At 39.4% G+C, this 25,344-nt stretch overlaps 1 protein-coding gene across 2 annotated transcripts; it reads right to left on the bottom strand.

Moving 5' to 3' along the window:
• Positions 1–7,965: 7,965 nt before the first annotated feature.
• Positions 7,966–24,864, bottom strand: C1QTNF3 (C1q and TNF related 3). Of its 2 annotated transcripts, none has more exons than XM_062612898.1 (6): positions 24,341–24,864; positions 19,246–19,357; positions 16,508–16,662; positions 13,004–13,133; positions 11,452–11,551; positions 7,966–9,984 (listed from the first exon to the last, which is right to left on the bottom strand). In XM_062612898.1, exons 1-6 carry the CDS (start codon positions 24,626–24,628, stop codon positions 9,825–9,827), a joined length of 945 nt encoding a protein of 314 aa, XP_062468882.1. In that variant the 5' UTR covers positions 24,629–24,864; the 3' UTR covers positions 7,966–9,824. The 2 variants fall into 2 exon arrangements, with proteins under 2 accessions (XP_062468882.1, XP_062468883.1); XM_062612899.1 differs by having other exon boundaries at positions 24,545–24,849.
• Between the last annotated feature and the right edge of the window lie 480 nt (positions 24,865–25,344).

Here is a 25,344-nt window from a genome sequence, read left to right on the forward strand (position 1 = left end):
GCTCGGCGGCCCCCGCGCCCTCGGGTGCCGCGGGAGGAGCGCGCTGTGCCCGGCAGCGCTGTTCCCTTGCCTGTCCCCGGGGACGGGGGAGGCTCGACGGGCAGCTCGCCAGTGGAGACAGCCTGTGCTGTCCCGCCGCCGCATCGCTTGAGCTCTGGGCTGCCTGGTGTTACTCCTCCGCACCGTGGGGTAACAAGAAACAGGTATTCTCCTGCCTCACCTCAATCTCCCTTGGTCACACTGTGGAGTATTAGGGAAAGAGCTGATTAAAACGTGGGGTGTTTTTTCACCAGGTGTGCTTTCAAACTGGGCTGTCTGATCCTGCTGCTCCTGCTCCGTCGGCCGTGAGCAGGTCCCCCTGTCTCCTCGGGGGACAGAGCCCACCACTGGGGTACTGATGTCTTCAGCAGCCCCTGAAGAGTCTGGTCAGGACAGGGCTGCCACTGGGATCTTAAATAAACACAGATTTTAATCAGATCTTGATGCTTGCAGTTCACCTGTGCGGAGCCCTTCGCTCAGCAGTGCCACAGAGAGGAGGCCATCAGCCATCTGCTGGCCAAAAGCGTTGCGGGGCTTCAGCCAGAAATGCCTCCTGTTTCCCTTCCGCAGAGCACAGGGGTTTTATGTTTGATTAAATCAGACCAGGTTTAATAAAGCCCACATTCACACACAGCTGCTGTTTTAGTGCAGCCTGCCAGAAACGGAGCCATGTTTGACTGGAGGCCGCGGTCGTTTTGTTTTTGTTTAGGCTGCTCACAGGAGCAGACATCCATCTAGGAGAGGTGATGAAACAGGCATTGAATTAATGCAACTTTTCAAAACTGTGGCTTGTTCCCCATGTTTCAATTAGGAGACGGAGCAAAGAGAGCCTTAAAATCAATTCCATGGTCATTTTATTGATTTCTTTGAAGTTGCTGGGCTCCCAAAGTGTGTAAGGCTGCAAATATGAATGCAGAATTTGTTCAAACTCTACAATAACAGAAGAGGTCTATAGCCAGAATAGCTGTCATTTTGCAGGTAGACGCCTGGTCCTGCAATGCAGGTATTTGTTGTATCCATGGCCATGGTGCCACCCACAAGAAATGGTGGGGAGAACAATATGTGCATTTTCATTCAAATGAAGTTGGTTTGTTTTATTTATTATCCATCTGTCCAACAGCCACTATTCCATGGAAAGGTTTGTTTCCAAGGCATCATCATGTTACTGGGACAATGCATTTCTTTGAATTATTTTCAGTTTCATTTATCCCCTCTCACCTCTGGGTCTTGGAGCTTGTGTTGAATAGGAACAGGCAATTCTGTTGTGTAGCCTTCTTTCATTTCACCTGCCCCTGTTTATTTTGTTACATCCAAATAGCACCATAATCACAAACACACTCGATAATGTCTGGATTTTGCTATGGGTTAACTGAGTAGCCCTTTGCACTTGTCTTTTTTGTTGTCATGCCCCATTACGATGGGTATTCTGTGACAGAAACATTCGTGTCAGGACCTTATTAAATTCTTTCCGTTTCAGGGAGGTGAGAGCAGCATATTATGGAAAAAAAAATGTATTTCAAGAGACTATGAAATAAACAGGCATGAGAAAGACAGAAATTCCAATTAACCAAGAGATGAGGCAGATGATTTGAATCCAGTAAACTCTCCTGAGCCAGCAAGCTGGGCAGCAGAAAATATATGTTAAAAACGAGGAGCAATCCCCTAGCATGGGCTTGCAGTAAAAATGGTACCTATGCAATACCATTTAATCTACATAATTAATATGCAGCAGCAAGTAGGTGGCTATGTGAATTCAGCTCTGGAGAGGCAGTGAGTAGAGGAAAAAGGAGATTGGAGGTTACAACCCCAGTGTGTGTGGCAGGACACTTAGTTGTGTTTCACACCTTGTCAGACTGCTTTGTGAGCTTTATTGAATTACATCAGTTAGTCTGTGTCCTGTGAAATGTTTGTAATTCCTATACTGAAATCAGTGTACTTTGTAGTCAGTGTTAAAAAATAATTACATTATATATACTGTATGTTACGTCAACATTTCTTGCAGAAGTACAGGCATTTCTGTGGTACAGGCTAGCTTCACTGTGTACAAGACTTTTACAGCTTGTATCAGATTTGTTTTTTTCTGACTTTTCAGTCCTTTGGAAAAACACCTCTTTGTTTTTCAAAAAAAGCAGTGTGAAGTTACAGCTATACACAAAACCTGGATTCTCCCCTTTCACATGTGTATTGTTTGTAATTTAGTCCATCTTAATACATGGTTAAAGAGATACTGGTATCAGTTCAGATAGGTTGGGGTCTATTAAATGGAAAAGCAAGAATCGCTCACTTCTGTTGTAGTATTTGAAATCTTGATAATTATAATTGTCTAAAATGCAAGTACTAGGTCACTACTTCAGGTGAAACTTCTCTAGTCAATTCAAATGTATCAACATTAATCTGAAATCGAGAACTTGTTAAGGATTCTCATGAAATTTAAGGTAGTGTCCCAATTTTATGAAAGGTTTCAAGCATGAGTGCTTTATCCCAAGTCCGAATGTATGCCTTGCTTGAATTAAATCTGTGCTCCGTAACACTTCTCTCAATGTACACGATACTCCTCATTTCTGACCTTACACGGTGTGTTGTCCTGACGCACTGTCCTTCCTTCAACACATTTGTCAAATGCAGCAAATTAGTCTCCACAATTTCATTAAGTTCTTCAGTTTGGAGCATCTCTTTGTTTTTCTGCGTTTCTCTGCTGCTGTGTGAGTGTGGGTTTGCACATTATCACTCTCTCTCTTAAGTGTATATTCTACCACATAACAGCAAAAAGCCCCAGAGCGAACCTACCCTGAGATCTATACATCCCTCTAAAGTAGCTGTGAATTTGTGCTCTTTGAAAATCTGGTTGGTTGTCTGAGATTATGTATTACAGAGATAGACATAAAAGCTCAGTCTCATCCACAGAAAGTAATTGCATAAGCTGCCTTGTGCTGCTTCATTAAAACTGACGTATTCTAGAAAAACTACTGTTTGTGAGTTGTTTCATCCAGTCATAAGGGTGATGGTCTGTCGGAGCTGCAGTGAATAAGCTTTGCCATTAACTGTCACAGTGCCGAAAATTTGCATCCTGTTACTCTGTTAAAGTAGGATAACAAATTATTGATGCCTGTGACAGTGATTTCTGGTCTTTAGATGTTTACCCTTATACCTGAATCAAAATACCTTTACTTCATTTGAGTCACTGCTTATGGTATTATTGTGCTTTCATGATTTAGATGAAATGACTGGCAAGTAGCTTTATATAGCTAATCTTTATATTGGCTAATGAGTAGAAAATAAATATTTTCCTGGGAGTTTATTATTAACCAACATTGTGGGGACTGGAAACTCTAGACCACAGTTATTCCCAGATTTTGTTTGTCTGGATACTGAGCTTCAGCTCTGTGCTGGGCACCACACATACTACTGCTTGGCCATCTGCCATGAACTTATTTCCAGCGAGCCATTCCTGCTGGATACTATTGTCCACTGCATTCATTAAAGACAATTTCTCATGCATTGCTAGTGCAATAGATAAGCCTTTGTTTTTATAAAATATTTCCATCACCTTGCCCCTGAACCATTCAGCTGCACCTTAGCTATGGCATACCTGGTTCATGATCTTTATTTTGTGTGCCCTTGATAATATGAGAAAGCAGACATGGGCCATTCTGAGAAGCAGGTAGTTTTGGAGGAAAGCAAGCATTGATCTGAAGTGATGCAGTATCAGAAAGATTTTATGCAAAACAATCAGACTTCTATTCTTTTATAGGTTAAATGATGATCAAAAATTGAATTTCATTCAGCACTTTCAGCAGCAGAGCAGGAGTTTTCACATGACAGAATGGTACACTCTGAATTCCCATCTACTGGCCTGAAGTTCCTGTCCTGAGGGACTTTCTTGACTCTCATCAACTTAAGTGTTCTGCAGGAGCTTGGAGAGGTTTTATTTCAAAGAATTGCTAAGATTGAAAAAGTCAACTCTTCGAATCTGAGAAAATGCTAAAATGGAAGTTGCCGCTGTGAATTTAATTCAGCTGTTCTTCCTTACTCTTTCTGTGGTAATAGGGCTTCATTAACTATACATTTGGATTGAGTTACTGAATGAATCTGATTTATATTCATCTCTTGCTATCACATTCTCATCACATAGATATGGCCCATGCCTCATTCAGCAAGCATTATACAATTATACAATTGCTGCTGGATGAGGCCGAGAAGTAGCATGTGACTAGATAATGGGAGGAACATACTGTGAGACACATTCACAGGGAACTGGAGCTAAGATGTCGAAGATGGTTTTAACATGGGTATTTCCATTCTTGATGTTGTAATAATGTGATTCTTTTAAAACACTGCGTTTTGTGGAATTTCTCATGTCTGCTGGATTGTTTTCAGAAAAGCAGAAGGAAGAATCTCCATTTGTGCAATTTTTCTTCAGTGAACACATGAAGTCTTTGTTTAACAAAACCTTGCAGCATATGGGTTTTATTATTCTGTGAATGTGTTCATGGAGGATGCCCTGCCCGAGTTCAGATGGAGATGCACAATATTGAGCCTCTACCACTGATGGCTTTAAAGTCTCCGTGCAAACCATGTTGGTGACATGGACAGTGGGATTCAGTGCACCCTCAGCAAGTTTGCCAGTCACACCAAGCTGTGTGGTTCGGTTGATATGCTGGAGGGAAGGAATACCATCTAGAGGGACCTCGACACACTTGTGAGGTGGGCTGATGCCAACCGTGTGAAGTTCTCAACATAAAAAGGACATGAAACTGTTGGAACAAGTCCAGAGGAGGCCATGAGTATGAGCAGGGGACTGGAGCACCTCCCATATGAAGACAGGCTGAGAAAGTTGGGGCTGTTGAGCCTGGAGAAGAGAAGGCTGCGTGGAGACCTCATAGCAGCCTTCCAGTATCTGAAGGGGGCCTATAGGGACACTGGGGAGAGACTCTTCATTAGGGACTGCAGTGATAGGACAAGGGGTAATAGGTTAGAACTTAAACAGGGGAAGTTTCGATTGGATATAAGGAAGAAGTTCTTCACTGTGAGGGTGCTGAGACACTGGAATGGTTTGCCCATGGAAGTTGTGAATGCTCCATCCCTGGCAGTGTTCAAGGCCAGGTTGGACCACGTTGGGTGAGATGATTTACTGTGAGATGTCCCTGCCCATGGCAGGTGGGTTGGAACTAGATGATCTTAAGGTCCTTTCCAACCCTAACTATTCTATGATTCTAAACAACTATGTGCTGATTTCATTAATCCAGTGATAGAAGACAGCAACTGAGCCAGTCATTCTTGCTGAGAGGAAGTTGCCTTGTGAAGAAGCCGTCATAGTCTCTTCCCACAGCTATTGCCAGACCTTGTTCAACCTGCATGGTATTTGGGATGATGTACACACTACTGAATTAAATAGCAATAACAGTTTACATGTCTGGGAATTTTCAGAATGTTGTGTTACCAAAATGAATGTATTATACAACTACGTTAGCAAGACAGTCCTTTAGCCCAATGACAAGGAGCTGTCTTTTCTTGAGTACTACTTGAAAGGTAGAACAAACCAAGAATCAGCCCCAACAGACAGTTTTGCAAGCAGGCACCTTGCTATGCAGGCTAAGAGAGTTTAATTAGCATTAAACTAATGATGTAAGTCAAATGATAACTCTGGGCTGGAGAATAGACTCTGGTACAGGTTTATTTAGTATCAGTTTACTCAGAGAGCAGGGGAGAGTGAGGCTTGGGAGGTATGGCTGCTCTGTGCTACTACTCCTGTGCTACATAATTCCCTCAAGGAAATGATTTGATAATGAAATCAACGTGGCACTGCAGATGGTCTGACTCCAGCTAGGACCGTGTTCTTGAGCCCAAAGACTAAAGGAACAGTTGCCCTTTGGGGTAAGAGAGAATACTAAGAAGTACACGTTTTATGGAGTTATTTTAATTTATGAAGATTGTTTCTAGGGTTTGTGTCATTCTTCATTGGTATCCAAGTGTGACACCCAGCCTAGAGCACTGCTTTGTACAATTCCTTTTATTACTTCAGATTTTAAATCTGAACTGATCACCATGAGTCTTCATTTCCTTTGGTTGCTGAAGCAGAAGTAACTTCAAAACAAAGAAATTTTGGTAGTGATTCACCAAAATGAAGAACTGTGGGCTTTTCCACATACCACTCTGTGTCTTCCTGCATGTGTTGTCTTTGTGTGGGTTTTTTTTCTGGGTTTTTTTTTTTGTTTTTGAGCACAAACCATAATTTTAATAATGTGAATTAAGTAGGAGAAAAGCAGTTTTACTGAAAAAACACGCAGTTATTAAAAACTGCTTCCAACAGCATTAGGGTGTAACGTGGAAGCTCAATGCAGAATTTCACGGGGAAGATTAAAGATTTAAGTGAAGAGCATGTTCCTTATTTTCCCTTTAGAAAACTGCTGCTTTTTTTTAAAGACCCCCCTTTGGCTCCCAAGGTTTTCAGTGAGACTGTTGCTGCAAGGTGCTGTCAGTCTAATTTGCTTCCTCAGTCAGAATCAACTCAAATCACTCTCAGACCATGGACTGGCCTCTGAAATTAAAGCCATGGCTGGATTTTTTTCTCAAGCATTTCTAATTAAACTGCTTTCCTTTTCCTTTAAACACCATTCGTGAAACTGGGACCTAGATCTGAGATGTTTTCATTCAGCTCAGTCTCATTCTTGTTCATTCTAGTTTTTCTCACACAAAAGTTGTTTTAGCTCTGCCAAGGGGGTCTAACCAGCATCTATCAAGTTGCAGACAGCCCTATTTTGTGAAATGCAGTCCTTAATGCTCCTTATGAGAGCTGCTACTTTGCAAGGTTGTCACAGGGAAGGACAGTGGTCCCTGGGCCTCAGTGTGAAGGGGAGACAGAGAGCAGAGCTCAACTTGTCTCTGTGTAGGGCAGTGTTTTCTCCTCCTAGGATGCCAACTCCTACCACAGAGGCAGGATATCACCTACCAAACCAGAGCTCTATTGGCAGGCAGGAGCTTGCAGCTCTTGCCAAGTCTTGATTAAATGTGGGAGCTGATGGAATGGCAAAGGCAAGGAACCAGTAAGAATACTCCAAATTGTGGCTTTTTTGTTTCTAGAAGGTTTCTCACTTGTAACACAAATTACAAGATGCCACCTATTTTATAATAGAGGACAAAAGTCTGTGGCAGAAGACATTTTGTTTTCAGCATATGCTGAGCAAAAGGCTTTCATTTATCACCAGCTATGGAAAGATGACTAATTTTCATCAACATTTCTGGGAGAAAAAAAACATTCCACTGTAAAACTTGTTAATTTTGAGGAACGGGAACACACAGATTTTTACATCACCTGCTATATTTTGAAGGATCTTTAAAATTGATAGGGAGGTTAATTTGTAAAGTATTACAACACTCAGCAGAGCTTTCATGCAATAACTTTGCAGAAAAAAAGACTGTAGAGATTTCATACAAAAACTATGAAGTTTCAACCTTGATGTAAAAAGCTTCTTAGCTTTACCCTTGAATTAAGGCCATGCTGCAGTTTGTTGTTGCGGTGATTCTTAGTTGCTTTCCACTTTTAGCAGGCCAACTTGTGAAAGCAACGTAAAATGAGAATGGTGAAACTTGCTTTCTTTTATATCATGGCCATTACAAGAGAGAATGTAAAGGAGCTTAAAATGAGCATATATATTGTAGTTTCTAGGTGCTTTATTCTGACCAAGATAGATTAAAATAACCATGTCATAAAGGAAGATTAAGTTCCCAAAAGGAATCTTAGAGATTTAAATTTTATGTGTGTGCATAAATATACAAACATATATACGTGTAAAATAAACTTATTTTGACCCTTAGTGTTGGCTTTCTCCCATTCAGTAGCAAAATGAATGCTTAGGAATTAAGATACATCTCCATAGTCTCTAAATGGTAAGGTCCTTGTTAAATGTAGATATGAACAAACCAGTATAATTTTATGACTATTAATCTTTATTGGGTAAATGTATGTTTTACAAAGTAAGCAAACATTCCTAACACAAGAAATAAATTTTTTTCAGGTTTTTCCTACTGTGAAAATTAGCTTATGATGCCATATATCTCATACAATTTGTGCACTAATTCCAGAAGAGTAACATTATCTCATTACCTGGTGGGTGGATTTTCGTTTGAAGGCATGCCTGAATTTTACTAAAATGCTTATTAAAACAACAAGGTCACAGGTTTTGAAAACCTCTGTGATGCAAACCTGACCCAAGTTCATAAAGAGACAATAAAACTCATCAGATGGCAGTTCATTAATATTTTCAGTGGTTGATGCATAAAACTGAAAAATCACAAGTCATAATCATCAAGTATCAACATGCATTTTTCATCATAAGACATGGTTTACATACATTAGGAGCATGTACAAGGACATATAAATTCATAGGGCAGATTTTGATTGGTTTGCTCTGTGTCATGCTACTGATAATCTGTATCCAGTATAAAAGAATTTCATATAAATATTTTCCTAGTCCCACCTGCTTGTTATACATTAATAGCAGGTAACATCTGGTTAAAATGCAATGTCTGTTAAGATGTGATTTATGTTTCATTAGATTGTGTGTGGAGAGCCAGAATGTGCGGAAGATACATTCAAATTTCAGTGTTGTCTTAGTATGTTTGGTGTTGTTTCAGATGAAAAGAAAATAGTGAGGCAGGATCTCAGGTACCCAAATTCTGAAAAGCCAGTGGCAAATATTAATGCTGAAGAATGGCCCAGTTCACTGTGACCAGAACTTCTGAGACAGCCAGTGTTTGCTTTCACCAGTTAAATATTGAACTGACTTAGCTGCTGCTTTGCCCGGCTGCAATGACTTTTCCTGAAATACTCTTTCTTGGAAAGCTGCTAGGAAAATTGTATCAACAACTTCACTGTTAAGTAAATACGCAGTATTAGAAGGTACATCCTTCTAAAAGAGCTCCAAACTCCACAACACTTGTGTTTTTCTGTTTGTCCTGTGGGCATATTCCAGCTTCTCCAGCATATATGGCTGTGCTTTGACTCCTTACATTCAGTTACATCAGGTTTTAATAATTTTAAGGCTAGGAAGAAAAGTTACATTCCCCTGTCTGATCCCCATTACACTGCATGCTAAATTACCTTAGCTTCAAGCTACTACCAAGGCAAGAATTACTACCACTCATTTTTAAGAGAAACTGAGCATAAATATGTACTAAAAATCTGTGAAAAATGACACCAGATAAATCTTCAGAGGTTTGAGATGGAAATGCAATAAACCTGAATCCTTGACATCTGTATATTCACATTTTTTTCTTCTATTTGTAAAGCTCATTCTAGTCCAGTAAAAACTTCTTCATTTAAATCTGGTCTCAGTTGAGCCCACTTATAATTCTTTTAGGTCTGTTTCCATGATGCAAACTTAAATGAACACGTAATAACTAAATGAACAGAAAAACTTGAACTGATTGTTCAGTTCCTGACATACTTAACTGAAGTATATTTAGAGACAGAATTGACTTTACTGTGCAAACTGCTCTCTAAATGATTTTGAATCCTTTTCCTTTGGGTTTTTTTAGTCACTTTGGAGATGAGAGCAATAGCAACCTTTAACGATTCACTAGATACAACCCAGAAGACAATACATCTGTGAATCTGTGTGTCAGCTACCCAGTGTATTCAGCTCAATTCTGATACACAAATAGCAATGATGGTATAGCATCAATACAAGCCTTCTTGATCTTTCAATGTTGTAGTGCTATTCCACAGTCAAGAGAAAAATACCAGTTCCAAAAGAGAAGTTTTGTCAGATAAACATCTATTGGTTTTACTTGGTTTCAAAAAGAAGAAACCCAGCAAAGGTGGAGAAGCGCTGATGGTCCCCATGGAGGGCTCCGTTTCCCATCCGCAGCCAAACTTCATCTCCCTTGGCAAGTTTTAGGACTGCACTGTTTCCTGAAGTGTCTGCTTTCCCTTTTGATTCATAGCTAAGAATTAATATTTTAACAAGTCATCTGTTTGTTTCTCAACAATGACCAAGAAAACAACTTAAAAAAAAAAATAAAAAAAGCACATTGTTATCCTGAGCAAAACTTTCTTGAAAGGCTCACAAAAATTTTTTCAGCTTTATGAGGAAATTTTGGCATTTTTCTGCATTTGATTTCCTAGTCAAATTTTGCACTTTACCTTATTGCGTCCTTTCATTCCATTCTGAATTTTAATTTATATATTGTTTTCCAGGGTACAGGGACAAATTTGTTGTGTAATATAAAACCCTGCTCATTCACCACAACACTCCAGGTTTTTTCCTGTGCTGCTCTTTCGTTGGATTCATCCTGGCTAATCTGAAATGCCTTCAAATCAGGAGTCTTGTGTGCTGAGCCCCTGTGCTCCTGGCACAGGCAGTGGGCAGAGACAGCCAGCTCACTCCATCCTGAGGCCTTTTCATTGGAACGTAGGTGCGTTCAATACGGGCTAACGTGCTGCCTTTGTGTTAGTGTTGGCTCCCTTTCTTCCACCTGTTGTTCCACCTTTTCTGACATTAGTGCTTCAGAGAAAAAAAGTTGAGCACTTCTTTTTTCAGGAAAGACCTATTGGGAAGGAAGCAGCCTTTGGTGGTGTTTCAGGTGTGGGCTGTTGATGAAACCTTGACAGCATAAATGAACTTGCTGTCATCTAAGTGCCTAAAATACAGTGTAATCCATCTAAGCTTTTGTGTCTGTTTATTCAGGCTCAGGAGAGAATCTTGGTTTTGGTATCAGAGCCCTAGTTGATATTTAAGAAATAATGCTTTTTCTCAAACACTGTATATCTATATATTGATTTTTATTTTTTTTTTAGAGATCCTTCTGGCTACAGGCTACAAGCTTCTTGACTTGATCTATATATAAGTTGATAAGCTAGAAATGGATTCTATTCTTGGTGACCATCAAGCTAACATAAAGAGTTCAGAAATCTTTTGTTCCAACTGTGCTAATGATAACAAAGCCAGTGAAAGGAGGACCTTTGCTTCTTCCTCATCCTCACCACTGCAGTTTAATTGCTTTCCACCTTTAAACTAAATTCCTCTCCAACTAATCTTTAACAAGGCTGTAACTGAACACTCCCATTATGCTCTTTTTCTGACAGGCAAACAGAGGATGAAGATAGGTTGTAGCAGAATGACAGCATGTTACCACTGGACTTCAGCTCTTACTTGCAGTGCTAATTCCTTTTCCCTGAGCTTTGAGGGGCTTCTATTTAAGGCTGAATTTTAGGTCCAGGATGTGTGGCAGATATGATCCATATTTGCAAGTTGAAGAGTGCAAAATACAATAGTTATTCTTTTTTTTTATTATTTTGCCCCCCAGAATTTCTTCAAACAATCAACTATTTCATGTTTCTTGAAATATGAGCAAGCTATCACATCTGTGCAAACATGTCTTTAGCATTAAAATGGCATGGTCTTCACTTACCTGTACAAGCTGAAAACTGTATTACCATTATGCATCAGGTACACATACACTTCCTCCACATCTTCATGTTTCATCATATTGAAGGTGAAGAAATACACCCCTAAAAAAATACCAAATACAATGCATTTGCTTTATAGAGGGGTAGTCGTGCTATAGACCTGGGCTGCTTGCTTAGGAAACAACAGCTGAAGCCAAAATTGCCTTCCAGTTGTCAGTGGGTGTTTTGCTTCTGTTTATGGTGTGCCAAAATCTGGTTAATTTTTATTCTGCATATGGCAGGGGTTCAGGCACATCGTGTTCCAGAGAAATGACTGTATTTGAACATGGCAGGACCACTCATCCCTTCCTTCTCACTAAAAGGGACATTTCCTGCAGGCTGATTCTAGTAACCCTTCTCTCACCTTTTTTCCCCTCTATCTTGCTCCTGCCCTCTCCCAAAAGGGTGGCTCCAGGCCAGATAGGGCTCAACCTCAGAGGCTGTCAGACAGCCAGCATGTCACCTGGGTCAGGCAGGGCAGAAGTGGTTTTAGAAGCACGCACTGCTGCTCACTTGGTCTTACCCCATCTGGGACAATGCAGACGTAGCCACCACTTTCCCTTCTTGCACAACATATCCTTACAATAAACCTTTATCTTTTTACTCTGTCTCTGTCTGAAAGTTGCCAATGGTGCAACCATGGTATGTACCATGAGCTCTACAAGACTCCCACACACAGGAGACAAGCTCCTGGTTCCTGAACAATTAGTCTGTGGCACTGACCCTGCAATGGGAGCTTGAAGTTTGCATCAAAGTCATTAAATTATTGAGGGTCAAAGTTTATTGACATCTACATATACATTAACCTCAGAAGGAAGCAGCTGTGAGTACACACCCCCATAACTGTCAGTAAGATGTGCTACAGCATTCCTGGAAAGCCTGACTTCTATTTAATTGAATGTAATTTCCCATAATAGTGAGTAAATGAATGGCAGGGTGAGAAAGGCCAAGTGAAGGAAGATGGCTTTATGCTTTGCTCAGACATGGTTTTGATTATGGCCCTTCCTCCCCCATCTGCTATTGTTCTTCTTGTGCCACAGCTGTGTAAGATGGGGGGATGGATGCAGCTGAAAAATCACTCAGGAAAAGCTGTAATGCCTCATTTCCAGCCACACATCTCTTGCAGGCCAGCTCACAGCTGAACTGCTGTGAGGAAAGACAGGAATGAAGAGAGTGACTGGAGGCAGGAGGCGGCAACTGTGAAGCTGCTGCTGGTGCAACATCAAGACCATGGTTATCACAATGGCTGAAGGTCTAAAGGCCTCAAAGCAGATGGTCCTGCTCCTTCCTCAGCCCTGGCCATGCCCCTTCATCCTGCCTTTGTGTGAGCACTAGGCTCACTGGCTGGCAAGCCCTCTCTTTGCTCGCCTGGAAGTAGGCAGCAAGAGCTATGCAAAGTGAGCCTTATGCACTTTGCCTCTCTCACTTTTGAGAATGTAAAGTTTCTTATAATTATTGACCCCACTTCTCTCTATAGCTCCCATAATTGCTTTATTTAGTTTTGCAAACACTCACCATTCACTGGAGCACCAAATCTACCAGTCATGACATCAAAGAAATTCCCAACGTTGGTTTCAACACTGCTGAAGATGATCCCACTGTTCTGGTTACTGAAATGAGTAGCCATGGAAGCCATGAATGCAACCTGCAAAAATGCGGTTCTTACTTGGGCAGTTGTTCACAAAATGCACACATGTAGTGGAATCAGAATGTTTTTCCTGTATTTGTAGCCTGTTTATTTTCCTGACAGAGATGTTCTTCTGAGGCTTGCTCCAAGGCTGTTAAACTCCAGTAACAAAACTCCCATTGAATGAAACTGGAAGAGGGCTAGACTTCTTACATTCAATTGGACTATTCATAACTGTAAAAGTAAGTGTATGGGCAAGTGTTTGCAGGTCAGGACTTTCGGATTTTATTTACTCTAAAGTCTCTCTAGAATGATGCAACAGAAAACTGGTATTGAAATGGATGATGTTTCCAACAGAAGTAATTTAATTAGCTTTTTATATATTCCTCAATGCATTTAGATTGGATATTGCTTTTAACTGGGTGTGTGAAGTACATAATGTGCAGTAAAATCCATGCACATTAGTGCTTCTTGATAAGCTACCTTCAGAGATACGTTAGCATTTAGATCCTTTAGAAGTGGGGTTGCTGGTGCTCATCATTCAGTGCTTTTTCTTTCTTACCAGTTGCCCTGTGGCCACAGTCACAACAACAGAGAGTGGTGGGGGCCAAAAGGGGAAACCAAGAAATTGGAAACTGTTCTTCAACTTCGTGCTACACTTCCTGCAGTGAGACCTATTGGCTGTGGAAGATGTTTCATACGAAGCAGTGCAAATCCTCCCACACTGGACAGTTCAAATTACCCTCATCAAGATACCACGGAACATCGCTGACAACTTGTGTAGGTCTTTTGTGCGAGTCTGTAGCCTGACTGACAGTAAATGGGGTACAGGGAGACTTGCTGCATTTGAATGCCAGAAGGTCACATAGTGACTTGGCATTTTATCTCTATCTATTAACAACTTCTTAGATGAGAAGTGTTAAATTACAGTTATTACTGCCCATTGCAAAAATGACATTTTTCATGAGATTCCAGCTATACCAATACTAAAAAAATATCCACTCCAAACTTCTTTTGATTTGAGATGGAAGGCAGAATGAAACCAAAAGAGGCAAAATCAAATGCCAGTCCAGATCCAGCAGTGCAAATCATTAGCCATCTGCTCAGAAATTTGAGGAGCTCCAGATGTGAGCTGAAAGCCTCGGCTGATTTTCCTTATCCCTGCATGATGGCAAATTGTTAACGTCTTGCTTCTCAGCCAGGATCACATCGAAGTTCATCATGTCTTAAAGGAAAGCAGCTGCAATAGCAGCTTGATGGAATTTATTACTTTTTGTCTAGATTCCATTTCACATTCTCTTTAACCCCAAGCTACTTTTCTTGGGCTGATGAGAAGAGTTGAAAAAGATGTCCTTTCTCCCTGGACCTCATTTTGAAGTAGCAGATTGAAATGGACATAACAAGTCTGTCAAAATAATTCTGCTACTTCAAATAGTATTATATTCAAAAGTGTTTTTTCCTCTAACTACCCCTGCTCTAAAGTTCTTAAGCAGGATGTTAACAAGAAATGATATGCTATACTGCATAAAGAATTTTTGAACACCGGTTAAAACCAGTGATGGAATTTCACTTGGAAATAGGTATCGCAAGATGAGCTTTTGTAATTCATCCCCTCTCATTGTTTAGTTTTTAATTAAATTACTACCACTATCCTTTTTGTAAAAAAAAATTAAAAAATATATGTTGCTACCTCGTTTTAAAATTACGAAAGGATTTATGTTGAATACAATTACAACAAACATGTTTTTAAGACACTCGGCTATAATGGCAATTCCAGGTAATTCTTTAAGAATTCTTTAATAATTCTGCTTTAATACAAAATTTCAGTAATTTTTTTAACTATTTTCATTGTAAATTTTATTCTGTGCAATTATCCTATCTTCATGCAACGTAGGATAGAGAATTTAAGCACACACAATGCCAAGAAATCCAAAGCCATTTTCCCATACTGCACATGTTGGTTGTACTGTTGGTTTTGCTGTTAATTTGTATACCTTTTATGAGGATATAAACCATATATGAATGACTATTAATAGGAAACAGTATTATCCAGTTAATATGTGTAGATCTATAAAAAGATCAGAACTGCCATTTTCCCCACAGTGTTTGGAAGTGGGATATCTTTTTGTGCATGTTTGCTACTCCTGTTTTGTCCCTTCTATGGTGAACTTGGTTTTGGGGGTATGAATCAGGTCAGGTCTAAGACAACTCCATTAAAGTGTGTATGTGTTAGTGAGGTTGCAAATTCCCTGTAGTTTCTGGGGATCTGTATTCTCTGTGGTGTCTGAAGTCACATTTGCCCAAAAGCAGCAGTGACTGATTAAGCTGAGTTGTTCTTCTAGATCGTCAGTAATTGCAACAGGATCCTAAATGCTTCTATTACACGTAAGCTTTCTGAAGCTGAATCTGAGTGCAATCACTTGTCGGTGCAAATGCACCTAGTACCATCTGAAGTTCTTTAGGATTCCCACACACGCTATTGCTACACTGCAGTCTACAGAGTGGACAATCCCTTTCGCAACAGCAACCAAGTGTCTTAGTTATCCAAGTCCCATTTTCTTTCCGTTTCCTTAACAGACTACATCACATCAGCACTGTACTGCAGATATTTATATATACACACGTAAGCTCTCTGCCACCTTCCACATTCCTGGGACATGAAGGAACTCTAATACAAAACCTATAGGAATATGCCAACACAGTGCTGAGCCCAAACAAATATATCCCAACTCTCATCAGAGCTTACCACCTCAGGCTTGCACCTATGTTTTAATGTTCGTCTGGCTTTTGGGTAGTTCATTCATAGGCAGAACCCGCATGCTTCTCAACATGTTTAAGGTATCTAGACATGCAAAACCACAGATAGCTACTGAGAGGTTTCTTTCAAAAGCAGAGAACTTCTGTCTGCACTTGGAGGTTTTGACCCCATGGTTTCAAGAGCTGGATACATACGCTTTTGAGAATCTCACAAAGGCTGGCTGACCTGAGAAGCATGTGCCCGAGTGACTCCTTTACTCCTTTTGTATGTCATGGGAAGCGCAGTTATGTATGTGATACAGCTTGACAGAAAAATGATAGTCCCAGCTATTCTCTTCTAATAGCCCAGATACTGGCTTTCTGCCCTAAAAGGGAACTGTGTATGTTTCTTGCTGCCCATTTCTCAGCTGGATTCTTACTGTAAAGAAAGGCTAAGCCGTAATGTCTGCCTTTTCCAGGAAGATCTGACAAAGCACATTTGTCAGTCATGACAAGGGATATATATGTCTCTCACTATATTAATTTACAGGGGAATTTGCTTTTTAAGTATCTTACAGTATTTAGATGCTGTTTTTTGGAGAAGAAAACCATAACCAGAGAACTTATGCAGCCAACACAAGCCAGAGATTTTGTACCTGTAGCTCTGGAGGAATCCCAGGGTAACCCTTCTCCCCTTTGGGTCCATGATGGCCACGCTCTCCCCTTGGTCCCATATCTCCTTTGTCTCCTTTCTCGCCTTTGGCTCCTTCCTGTCCAGTTGCTCCATTATTTCCATTGTTTCCATGATTCCCTTAAAGAAAACAGAGCTTTCTGTTTAACTTAAATAATTTCATATAATATATTTTAATAGATCTGTGACAGGGTCCTTTTTCACCAGTTTGCAAGACATGGAATTTTCAGTATCATAAACCCAGACTGAGCTGCGATGGATAAGAAACAGCTGTGTGGTTAAACTGAATGTGAAGGTTCTGATGCGTAAGTTTCCAGAAGGATGTAGATTAATGTTTAAGAGTTAACCTTCATGCTGTCTTTGTGTTGCTGGATAAACTGCCAATGTCTCAAGTCATTGTGGTATTGGGGAAATGTGGAAGGACAAGACCTCAGCAGACTTGAGGCTCAAGGAAAGAGAAAGCCATGGCCTACTGGTACATACCAGGAAGCCTGCATAAGCACTCTTCCTTTTCCTTTTGTGTATTTCCTGATAATTTTCTGCCTTTCCTAACATTTTTCTGCCTTTAAAACATGTCCCTGGCCGTGAACTATCTAAACGACCCCTCTGAGCAGAGGATGCTGCTTAACTGAAAGGGTTTGATTGAGTACATTCTCCTAGATTTAAAGAAATACTTTTTTTTTAATTGAAGCTTTTCTGGGTTATATGTTTCTTGCACAAGTGTCACTATAAAAACATATTCCTGCATCTGATGCTTAATGAGGAAATTACTGAGCAAACGTCTGTGCGACTGACAGAATTTTGAAGTTGGCTAGAATCAATGAACAATTATTATGCCTACCTGAAGCAAAAGCCTGACCTTTCAAGTAATTACTCATGGGATTAGTAAGTGTCACCATTGTTCTAATTCTACCTGAATTGAAATTAGATTCTTTGTCACTTGGCTTGTTCTCTGATTAGTCACTCTAGTTACAAATTTACGAGAAGAATGATGTTGTTTGATATGAAATCTAATGGATAAGTGATTCTTCAGAGTTTTTGTAGTGTGAAAATTAAAAAAATATTTCAAACAAGGAAGCTAAATGGTGGAAAAAATAACCCAATTTTTGTTTGGATAGAGAAATCAGTAACTACTAAGAATAACAAGAATGATCCTTTGTGTAAAGCCAGAACTACTTCTCTGTCAGTTCAGAACAGAGTCATTTGATTCAAACAAGGGAGAAGCGGTTGTTGTCATTCCCCTTATGGGCACAAGAATACGAAATGTGGCAGGTGAAGGAGACAGAGAAGTTCCAGGGTGCAGAAGGTAAGGTTGCTATCAGACATACATTTGTGGCATCCTGTGGTGACAGGAAGAGTGACTGAGAAACATCCCCACATAAGAAAAGAACAAAGCTGGAACCGGGCTGTGTCCCAGTGTGTCCACTACAGCCTTGAAAGTGTAGGTCTAATACAAACTTGTGTCTTGCTTCTCAGAAGCCAACAGTTTATTAATGTGTAATGCAGTCTTTCTGGACAAGAGACCTCACCATTAGATATTCTTACTTCTGTAATGGTACTTTTATACAGGATTGATGCATGAATAGCTCACAGTAAGCTAATACCAGATATGCCTATTGACCTTATTTTACCTAACATATAAAATACATCAATGTAACAGTATTTCAGTATCTCGCCAGCTGAAGCTAGTTCTTGAAACACTTCATTCACTCAGATTTAACTTCATAACAGTCAGGTTTAACTGTTACTGTAAACTGCTTCTACCCAAAATCACCACATCATTGATTTTTGGTGTGTATGCTTATCTGTCATGTTTGTTTACTGTCAGTATATTTGTGAGGCAGAAGGATTATGAAATTGCATTTTTATATTATATATATAAAATGATATATACATATTATATATATTATATATAACATACTAGCTTTTGAAGATGAGGCAAATCTGACAGTCAGTGATATTCTGGGGGGCTGGAACTAGATGGTTTTAAGGTCTTTTCCAACCCTAACCATTCGGTGTTCATTTACATTATATGCATTCTGTAAGAACAACAATTTTCAAATCCCTGAAGATAGCTGTAACAATCTTACACCAACAGCTATCTTTTTCCCTTCTCTAGGCTCTTCTTTTTATGCTGTTATCAGATAGCCTTTTCTTGTGTATTCTGTTCTGTGTGCATTTTTAACTGTGGGGGGAGAGGTGGGGAAAGGTACTTTTTTATTATGGAAGACAAGAAGAAGGGAAAGAAGATATTTCTATGAGTGAAGCATTTTTTTGTGTGTCTCTGCAAAATATTGGCTAGCAGCATGCTACATAAAAAAGTTTCTGAATGCAGTACACAATAGCATAGCTGGATATTCAAAGGTTATCGCAATAATCAACTCCAGCGAACAAGTTCTTCCAACTTTAATGGAAGTTTCATGCTGCTTTAAGAAGTTAGACCCATTTTGCATAGAAATGTAATAAGAGTACATTCAATATGAACTTGTGAAAGCTGAATTTTAATAAAAATGGGTTTTCACTGAGGAAAGCTGTAAAGTTGAATTGGAAATCTCTGTCTCCACAGAAATTATAGAAAAGTTTGTTGCTGAATCTGTCATGAAACACTGATATTTGGACAATTCTTTGATATTTCATAGAATAGCCTGTAACTTACAGCCTGAAATTAGACTGATCAAAAAATGAATTAGACTTCATCTTTACCTGGCATCCCAGGGGGCCCTGGAGGTCCTGGGGGCCCTTGGTAGAGTCGAAGTCCAAAGTCACCACGGCAGCAGGAACTGCAGTCTGGATTCTGTGGTCCACTTTGTGGGGGCTAAGTGCGCAAAAATAAGCTTTAAATAGCTCATTCATTGAGGGCATCAATCACATGCATGTCGATTACAGGGTCTTCATTATATATTCTCTGTTTATATATTTGGTAAGTTTTCAAAACACTTCTTATGTGGGCTGAAATCTCCCATGCTTCGGTTGTCCCTTAAGGTACTATTTTTGGAAGATTTAAGGGAATAGCTCTTCAAGCGTTTTAAGTGCTATATGGATATTTAAAAAAAAAGAAAAAAAAACACTTGTCAAATAATGAGGGGCTTAAAAATAAAATAATACCAAGTAATGAATGTTGGAGGAGTATTACAGTTAGGTTCCCCTATCCTGCTTTTCAGTGATCCCACACTTCAGCTGACCTTTGTTGGCAAAAAAGTGGTAAGACATAAAGGGAAAACATAAGACATTTGGCCTTCAGCAATGAAGTATTCTCCACTAAACATAAAGAAAACTATGTTGGACCACCCAAAGGAGGTATCAAAAGATGTATGTGCAGCATATTCCTGTTTGTGGCCCTAGACGTGCATATTTACAGGTTACTAAACTTGGGAGAACCTAAAAATGTGCCAGAAAACATGACAAAATTTGACATGACCGCAACAGCTGGTGTTAGGGCATTTGATTATCTTGTGATTGTGTGTGTGTAACTATGAAAACCCATTACTATGCTGAAACTAGTATAGTAGCATAAATAAAGTAATGACTTTATTATATGCAGCTCTACTGCTGTAATAATAGTTTGATAATAGCTTTGTTTTGGTACTTTGCTTTTCTGTATTATTGTATTTATACTTGTGGAGTCTCATTCAATCCTGGCTGGATTTCGTAACTAGGCACTTGTGGTGATCTATTGGTCACAAATCTCCTTATGGGTCAGCTGAGGTAGAGGTCCAGAATCTGATTTTATTTCTCTACCTCCATCTCATTTCTGCCTCTTGTTTCTGTTTCTTACAATTCTTTGTTATTATCATATGGTGCAAATCTGCAGATCTTCAATTCTGGAGGGGAATAATTAACACTAACCTGACTACTACTTTTCTCTAATTGTTCTACTGTTTGTTTTCTTCCCTTTTTTCCCACTCATCTGTATCATCATCAAATTATTTGCTTAATGCAGACCTGTCGGTTTAAGGGCAGCAAACAAACCTCTGGTGGGATGGAAGCTGCCAAACGAACATGTAGATGTGCTTTATTCCTGCCCTCAAAGTCATCAATTGGCTTGATCTGAAACCCTAAAGCTTTTGGCCCATGTTTTTGTCAACACCACGCACACCCACTGCATACATTAATTTCAAGAGGCTTGGGATTTTATGTTTGTGGATACAGAAAAGACCTTTCATGCCTCTAAAATACTGCAACTGCTCCAATAGAACAGACACATGTTCTCTGCAGCTGGAACCACCAACTGAAGCTACCATGGGAATAAAAGCTGACCTGACAGCCCCACAAATACTATTCGTATTTAAAGAGTTACAGAAATGTTAAGATTTGCCAGTGGGGCGAAGGTCTTATTTATGGGTTTTGATCAATACTATGCTTTTTACGTTAATTCTGGGTAAGGTCTATACTTTATGAGAAAAATTAGTTCTGCCTGTAGGACTGTCTGTTCCATGAGAACCTGTTTGTATCTTTCCTGCTGTTTATCTCCTCCAGCTGTTTAGGAAGAACGTAAGTGACAATCACAAGGTACACTCTTTAAAGCTTTTATAACATGAGAGAAGTAGCCCTGCTTTCAGCTCATTTTCAGTCCTTGAAAGGGAGCCAAGTACAAAACAGCTGGAAGTCCGCAAGCATTTTGCACCATCTGAAATGCTAATGTTGCGCTGAGATTAAAATCTCCAGCTCTTTTTTTACAGTGCTCCATATTCATGTCTAATTAGAAGGCAAACTATTCACAAACCTGCCAAGAACAAGTAAGTCCTAGAAATATTCAAAAACTTAGAACTGTGGCTTGTAGGGAAGGCATGAATCTGGCAAACTGGACTGCATGTGAGATTCTGTCTGTGCAGGTACGATTTGTCTTCTTTATCCAATGCACTGAAATCCTGAACAACATTGTTAGCTAACCAGCTATGTTGTTGTAAAATAGGTACTAGTGCTGGTCATAGCCGAGTGCAGTTTGGCATTATCTCTCAGAAAGCTTTTTAGATCTGAAATGAGGCAAGTCCTGCCAGCCTGGTTGTATGAGAACAGTTCCACAGACTTCGCAAAAACTACTTACTCAAGTCATGTGGTAGTATTGACTTACTATCTTTACTGATCCTTTGACTGGGAGGAGAAAAATCTTCAGCCAGCTGCCAAGAATAATGAATATTGAGTATACCGTTTTAATCTGTAAACCCAGAGAACTTAATGAAGAGTACATTTAAAGGGAGAATGTGTTCCTAAAGTAAAATTACACTCAAATGAGACAAAGAGATTAATTACAACCTACTTGCCAAAGGTGTCCTATGCAGCCATTTGCACATAAAGTCTATCACACAATGAATTCTTGGCATAGCTTTCAGACCATGAATATGATTTAGGAGCTTATGAAATACATCTGCCACACTGAAATCCTAATACAGATAGAAACCTGGAAATATTTCTGAGGCTATTTGCTGAATTTCCTGTGACTTAGTGTGTAGGAGGTAGTTCTAAGCAACAGATGGTCCATAAAATTCCCTTAACTTACAGCTGTGAGCGAATCTTAATTGGAGAGCCAGTCCTTTTTCACTTCCTGATTAACCTTATGGGTTTCTGATATATTGTCTAAGACAATGCAGAAGACAAGTAATGTACGTCCACCATTCTTAGCTCCTGTTCTGAATGCGAAATAGTATGTCTCTGGGGGGGCTAAGGCTCTCTCTCCTTGCCCCTTCCCTAGAAAACAATTAAACAAACAAAATTTAACAAAAATCAGGGTAAAACACCAGTAGGCAGAGGGGTACTTGAAGATTTTCAAAGAGCAACTTGGAAAGGAACAATATGTCTGGTATGGCTCTCCCTAGTCACAGAGTTCTTGCACTTGAGAAATGTCATTGTATTTTATGTAAGTTACCAGCAGGGTGGAAACTGGCGTTGTACCCAGTGCAGCAAAGACAAATGCTATTGTCTCTATTCCACAACAGGGAATAGGACCATTAAACAACTTTAGCAATAAGGATAAATCCTCTAACCAGACCTAAAATAACCAGGAAAGTGGGGTGAAACAGCTTTCAGATAGCTCAAGAGGAAGAGAGAGGTTTGATATGAATTAAAATATGTCTTTGTTCCTTCTCTGCCTGAAAATCCCTGGATCTTGGAGATGGAAAATACCTATTGTGTCAGCCATTCTGTGATGGATTATCCCTGTTGTACATCTGCTAGTGCTCCATTTCATTTCAGTAAGCCAAAAATTGCATCATTTCCCCAGCAAAGATTGCTTCTTAGAGCAGATCTGGCAGGTAAATGACTGCCGTCAGCTGTACTTGGCCCTGCTGGGTTTGGTTTTAATGCCACAGCCTCTTCCCCAGGAGGCAACTCCAAATATGTTGCATTAGATTCTCTGATGAGACACACATGCACCACATGCACAGTGACACTTTCTGTGAGGGGAAGTTTCACTCCTAAAACAGTTGTAATTTTGTATTAAACCCTGCATTATCTGAAATTATGTCAGTTTAAAGGAGAATCTTCTTAAAGTACCAATAATATATGGTCTGTAGTGTGCAGATGCACAATTGTCTCTGCAGTAGAGAGGTACACAGACTAGCTGGCTCATTTAACTGTATACCTGATGGCTTACAGTGTTTACATGCTGCAAGTGCAATTTAACATACCTACAATTAAATATCTATTTTACTGAATACACTGGAGGAACATACAACTCCTGCCCAAGAAATACGAAATGCAAAGCACTATGAAATTTAAATACAGGGAATGTAGTGGTGTATTAAACCTATTCCCATACTTGGATATGTTTCAGTTATTCAAGCCTAGAGCAGGATTAAAATCAAATCTCTTCTCTGCTGAAGAATGTTATTATTCAACACTTTTCTGCATGTCCATGATTTTTAGAATTCAAAAAATCATCATTTGATCTGGAAGAGTTTTAAAGAACAAATTATAGAATGTGAACTATACAGAGCTCAAACATTTGTATCAGCAGTAGGAATAAAATACTCAAGTTCTTGTTGTTTCTAAAAACATCCATCCACAAAAACTTTGTTTGAGTGGAATTTTGTTTTGCCTAGTGCTAGAAAAAAGCTTCATCTTCTGCCCTTCAGATTTTACCTTCTAAATTGGACTGAAATATATTATGTATAATGAGATTATGTCATTTTCCCTTTGCTGTGAACTAATGACTGTAAAATCTAAAATGCTATATAAAAGGCATAGAAAGATTCCCAGCTTAAAATGCAGATACTACAGATGATTTAGTTTCACTCTGAGACTTTTTTCCACTGAAACTGTCAAGTTGACATATTTTATTATTAAATCTACTCATTACAGTAGCATTGGGTTTTCTCAAGCTATTTTTATAATAAAAATTTCGAACGCTGAGAATTTCATTGTGCTTGTCTCAAGCTCAAAAATATACTTTGTATACATAATTATCAAGCAAACTTATTCTCTGCTACTTCAATCTTTCCACATACCTCTAGAAATTATGTCATTTTCCTTCACATCCAAGTGAGATAGCAGAATCTAAAACTTTAATACATTAAATAAGTAATACCTTGACATAATTAAGAGACTGTATATCATAATATATGACTGCACAGGATCAGAGGTTCAGCAAAACAAAGGGCTGCTGTCTGTATTGAAACCAGTGTCCCCAGCCACGACTGGTTCTACCAGCTCATTTAAAGATCCTATAAAGCAACCAGAAGGATACAGACCAATACACACTTTTAATAAAAGTATTTCATAAATATATCACTAATAATCTTAGCAAAAAAAAAAAAAATCTCATTAGCTTTAAAGACATCTTTAGAAGATTAATTCAGAGTACCTGGACTCTATCTGAGGTAGTCAGTTCTACATCATCTACCTCTGGTCTCAGGACTTTGTGGTCTGTAGAAGTGCTATTATCAACAGTCCACTCTATAAGTTGACTCCGCTGTTTCAATATTTCCCTGCTTCTGGAACCTTTATGGCCAGTCTGGTGATGACTTTGCAATACTTTGGCCACTGGATTATAAGATCTTCTGCTCACCTCCATGTATTCATCTTGACACAGGCAAAATGGAAGAAAAAATAAAGCTAGCAGATGCCAACTGATGAAATCCTTCTCTGCCATGTTATTCAAAGTAATTTTTCAGGAGTCCAGCAAATGCCTTGCAGGAGAAGCTCTTTGCTGCACCAGGAGCTATGTGGTCCTTTCAGCTTTTCCACTAGTAAGCCTGGCACTGAGACCAGTACCAGGTTTTATACAGTTGCGTGCAATAAATAAAACTAAAAATGCCAAAGTGACAGGATCCTTCATCCAAAATCAGTCATGCTCCTTTAAACAAACCAGGCATTATTCACCACTTCACCACCACAAGGAAAATTGATTTGTATGCTGGAAATGACCACAGCATTTAACGGACTCCCGTGGTTCCTATTTGGGGGCATTAAAAAATGTAGCACCTTTTTTTTTTTGGCATGTTTTTGTTTAAGTGTGAAAAAATGTGATGGAAATGGAGAACATGTGGCTAATGGTTTACGCTCCTTCATTAGACATGGAAAGGCTGTGAATTCACATTCTTAAATGTCTTTTGGACACAGTCACCTTCCTTATTTGCCAGGAAATTCACACACACAACTGCGTCAGCCCAGTTTGAAAAATCCTTCCAAGAGCAATTAGGAAACAAAAGCACAAGAGGAGCTTTTGCATATGATCCTACCCCAATGGCTGCTTCTGACTATGCTTTTCATTCACTGAAAGAAAAATATTGAATTTCTGTCAGTTGGCCAACGGTGGAAGCAGACTGGGTAAGTAGTTCTGAAAAACTGGATTGAATTCAGATTCAC

Source organism: Pezoporus occidentalis, unplaced genomic scaffold, assembly GCF_034315485.1.
Source record: "Pezoporus occidentalis ecotype Australia unplaced genomic scaffold, CSIRO_AGI_Poc_V1 ctg162, whole genome shotgun sequence".
Taxonomy (NCBI): domain Eukaryota; kingdom Metazoa; phylum Chordata; class Aves; order Psittaciformes; family Psittacidae; genus Pezoporus; species Pezoporus occidentalis.

Bases quoted from the DNA above. Each gene is read 5' to 3' on its own strand.
- C1QTNF3 (XM_062612898.1), bottom strand. From the start codon at position 24,628: ATGGCAGAGAAGGATTTCATCAGTTGGCATCTGCTAGCTTTATTTTTT. The intron at 19,358-24,340 runs GTACTCTGAATT...TTGCGCACTTAG, and splicing joins CTACCTCAGATAGAGTCCAG to CCCCCACAAAGTGGACCACA. The intron at 9,985-11,451 runs GTAAGTGAAGAC...ATTAATTCTTAG, and splicing joins ACAGTTTTCAGCTTGTACAG to CTATGAATCAAAAGGGAAAG.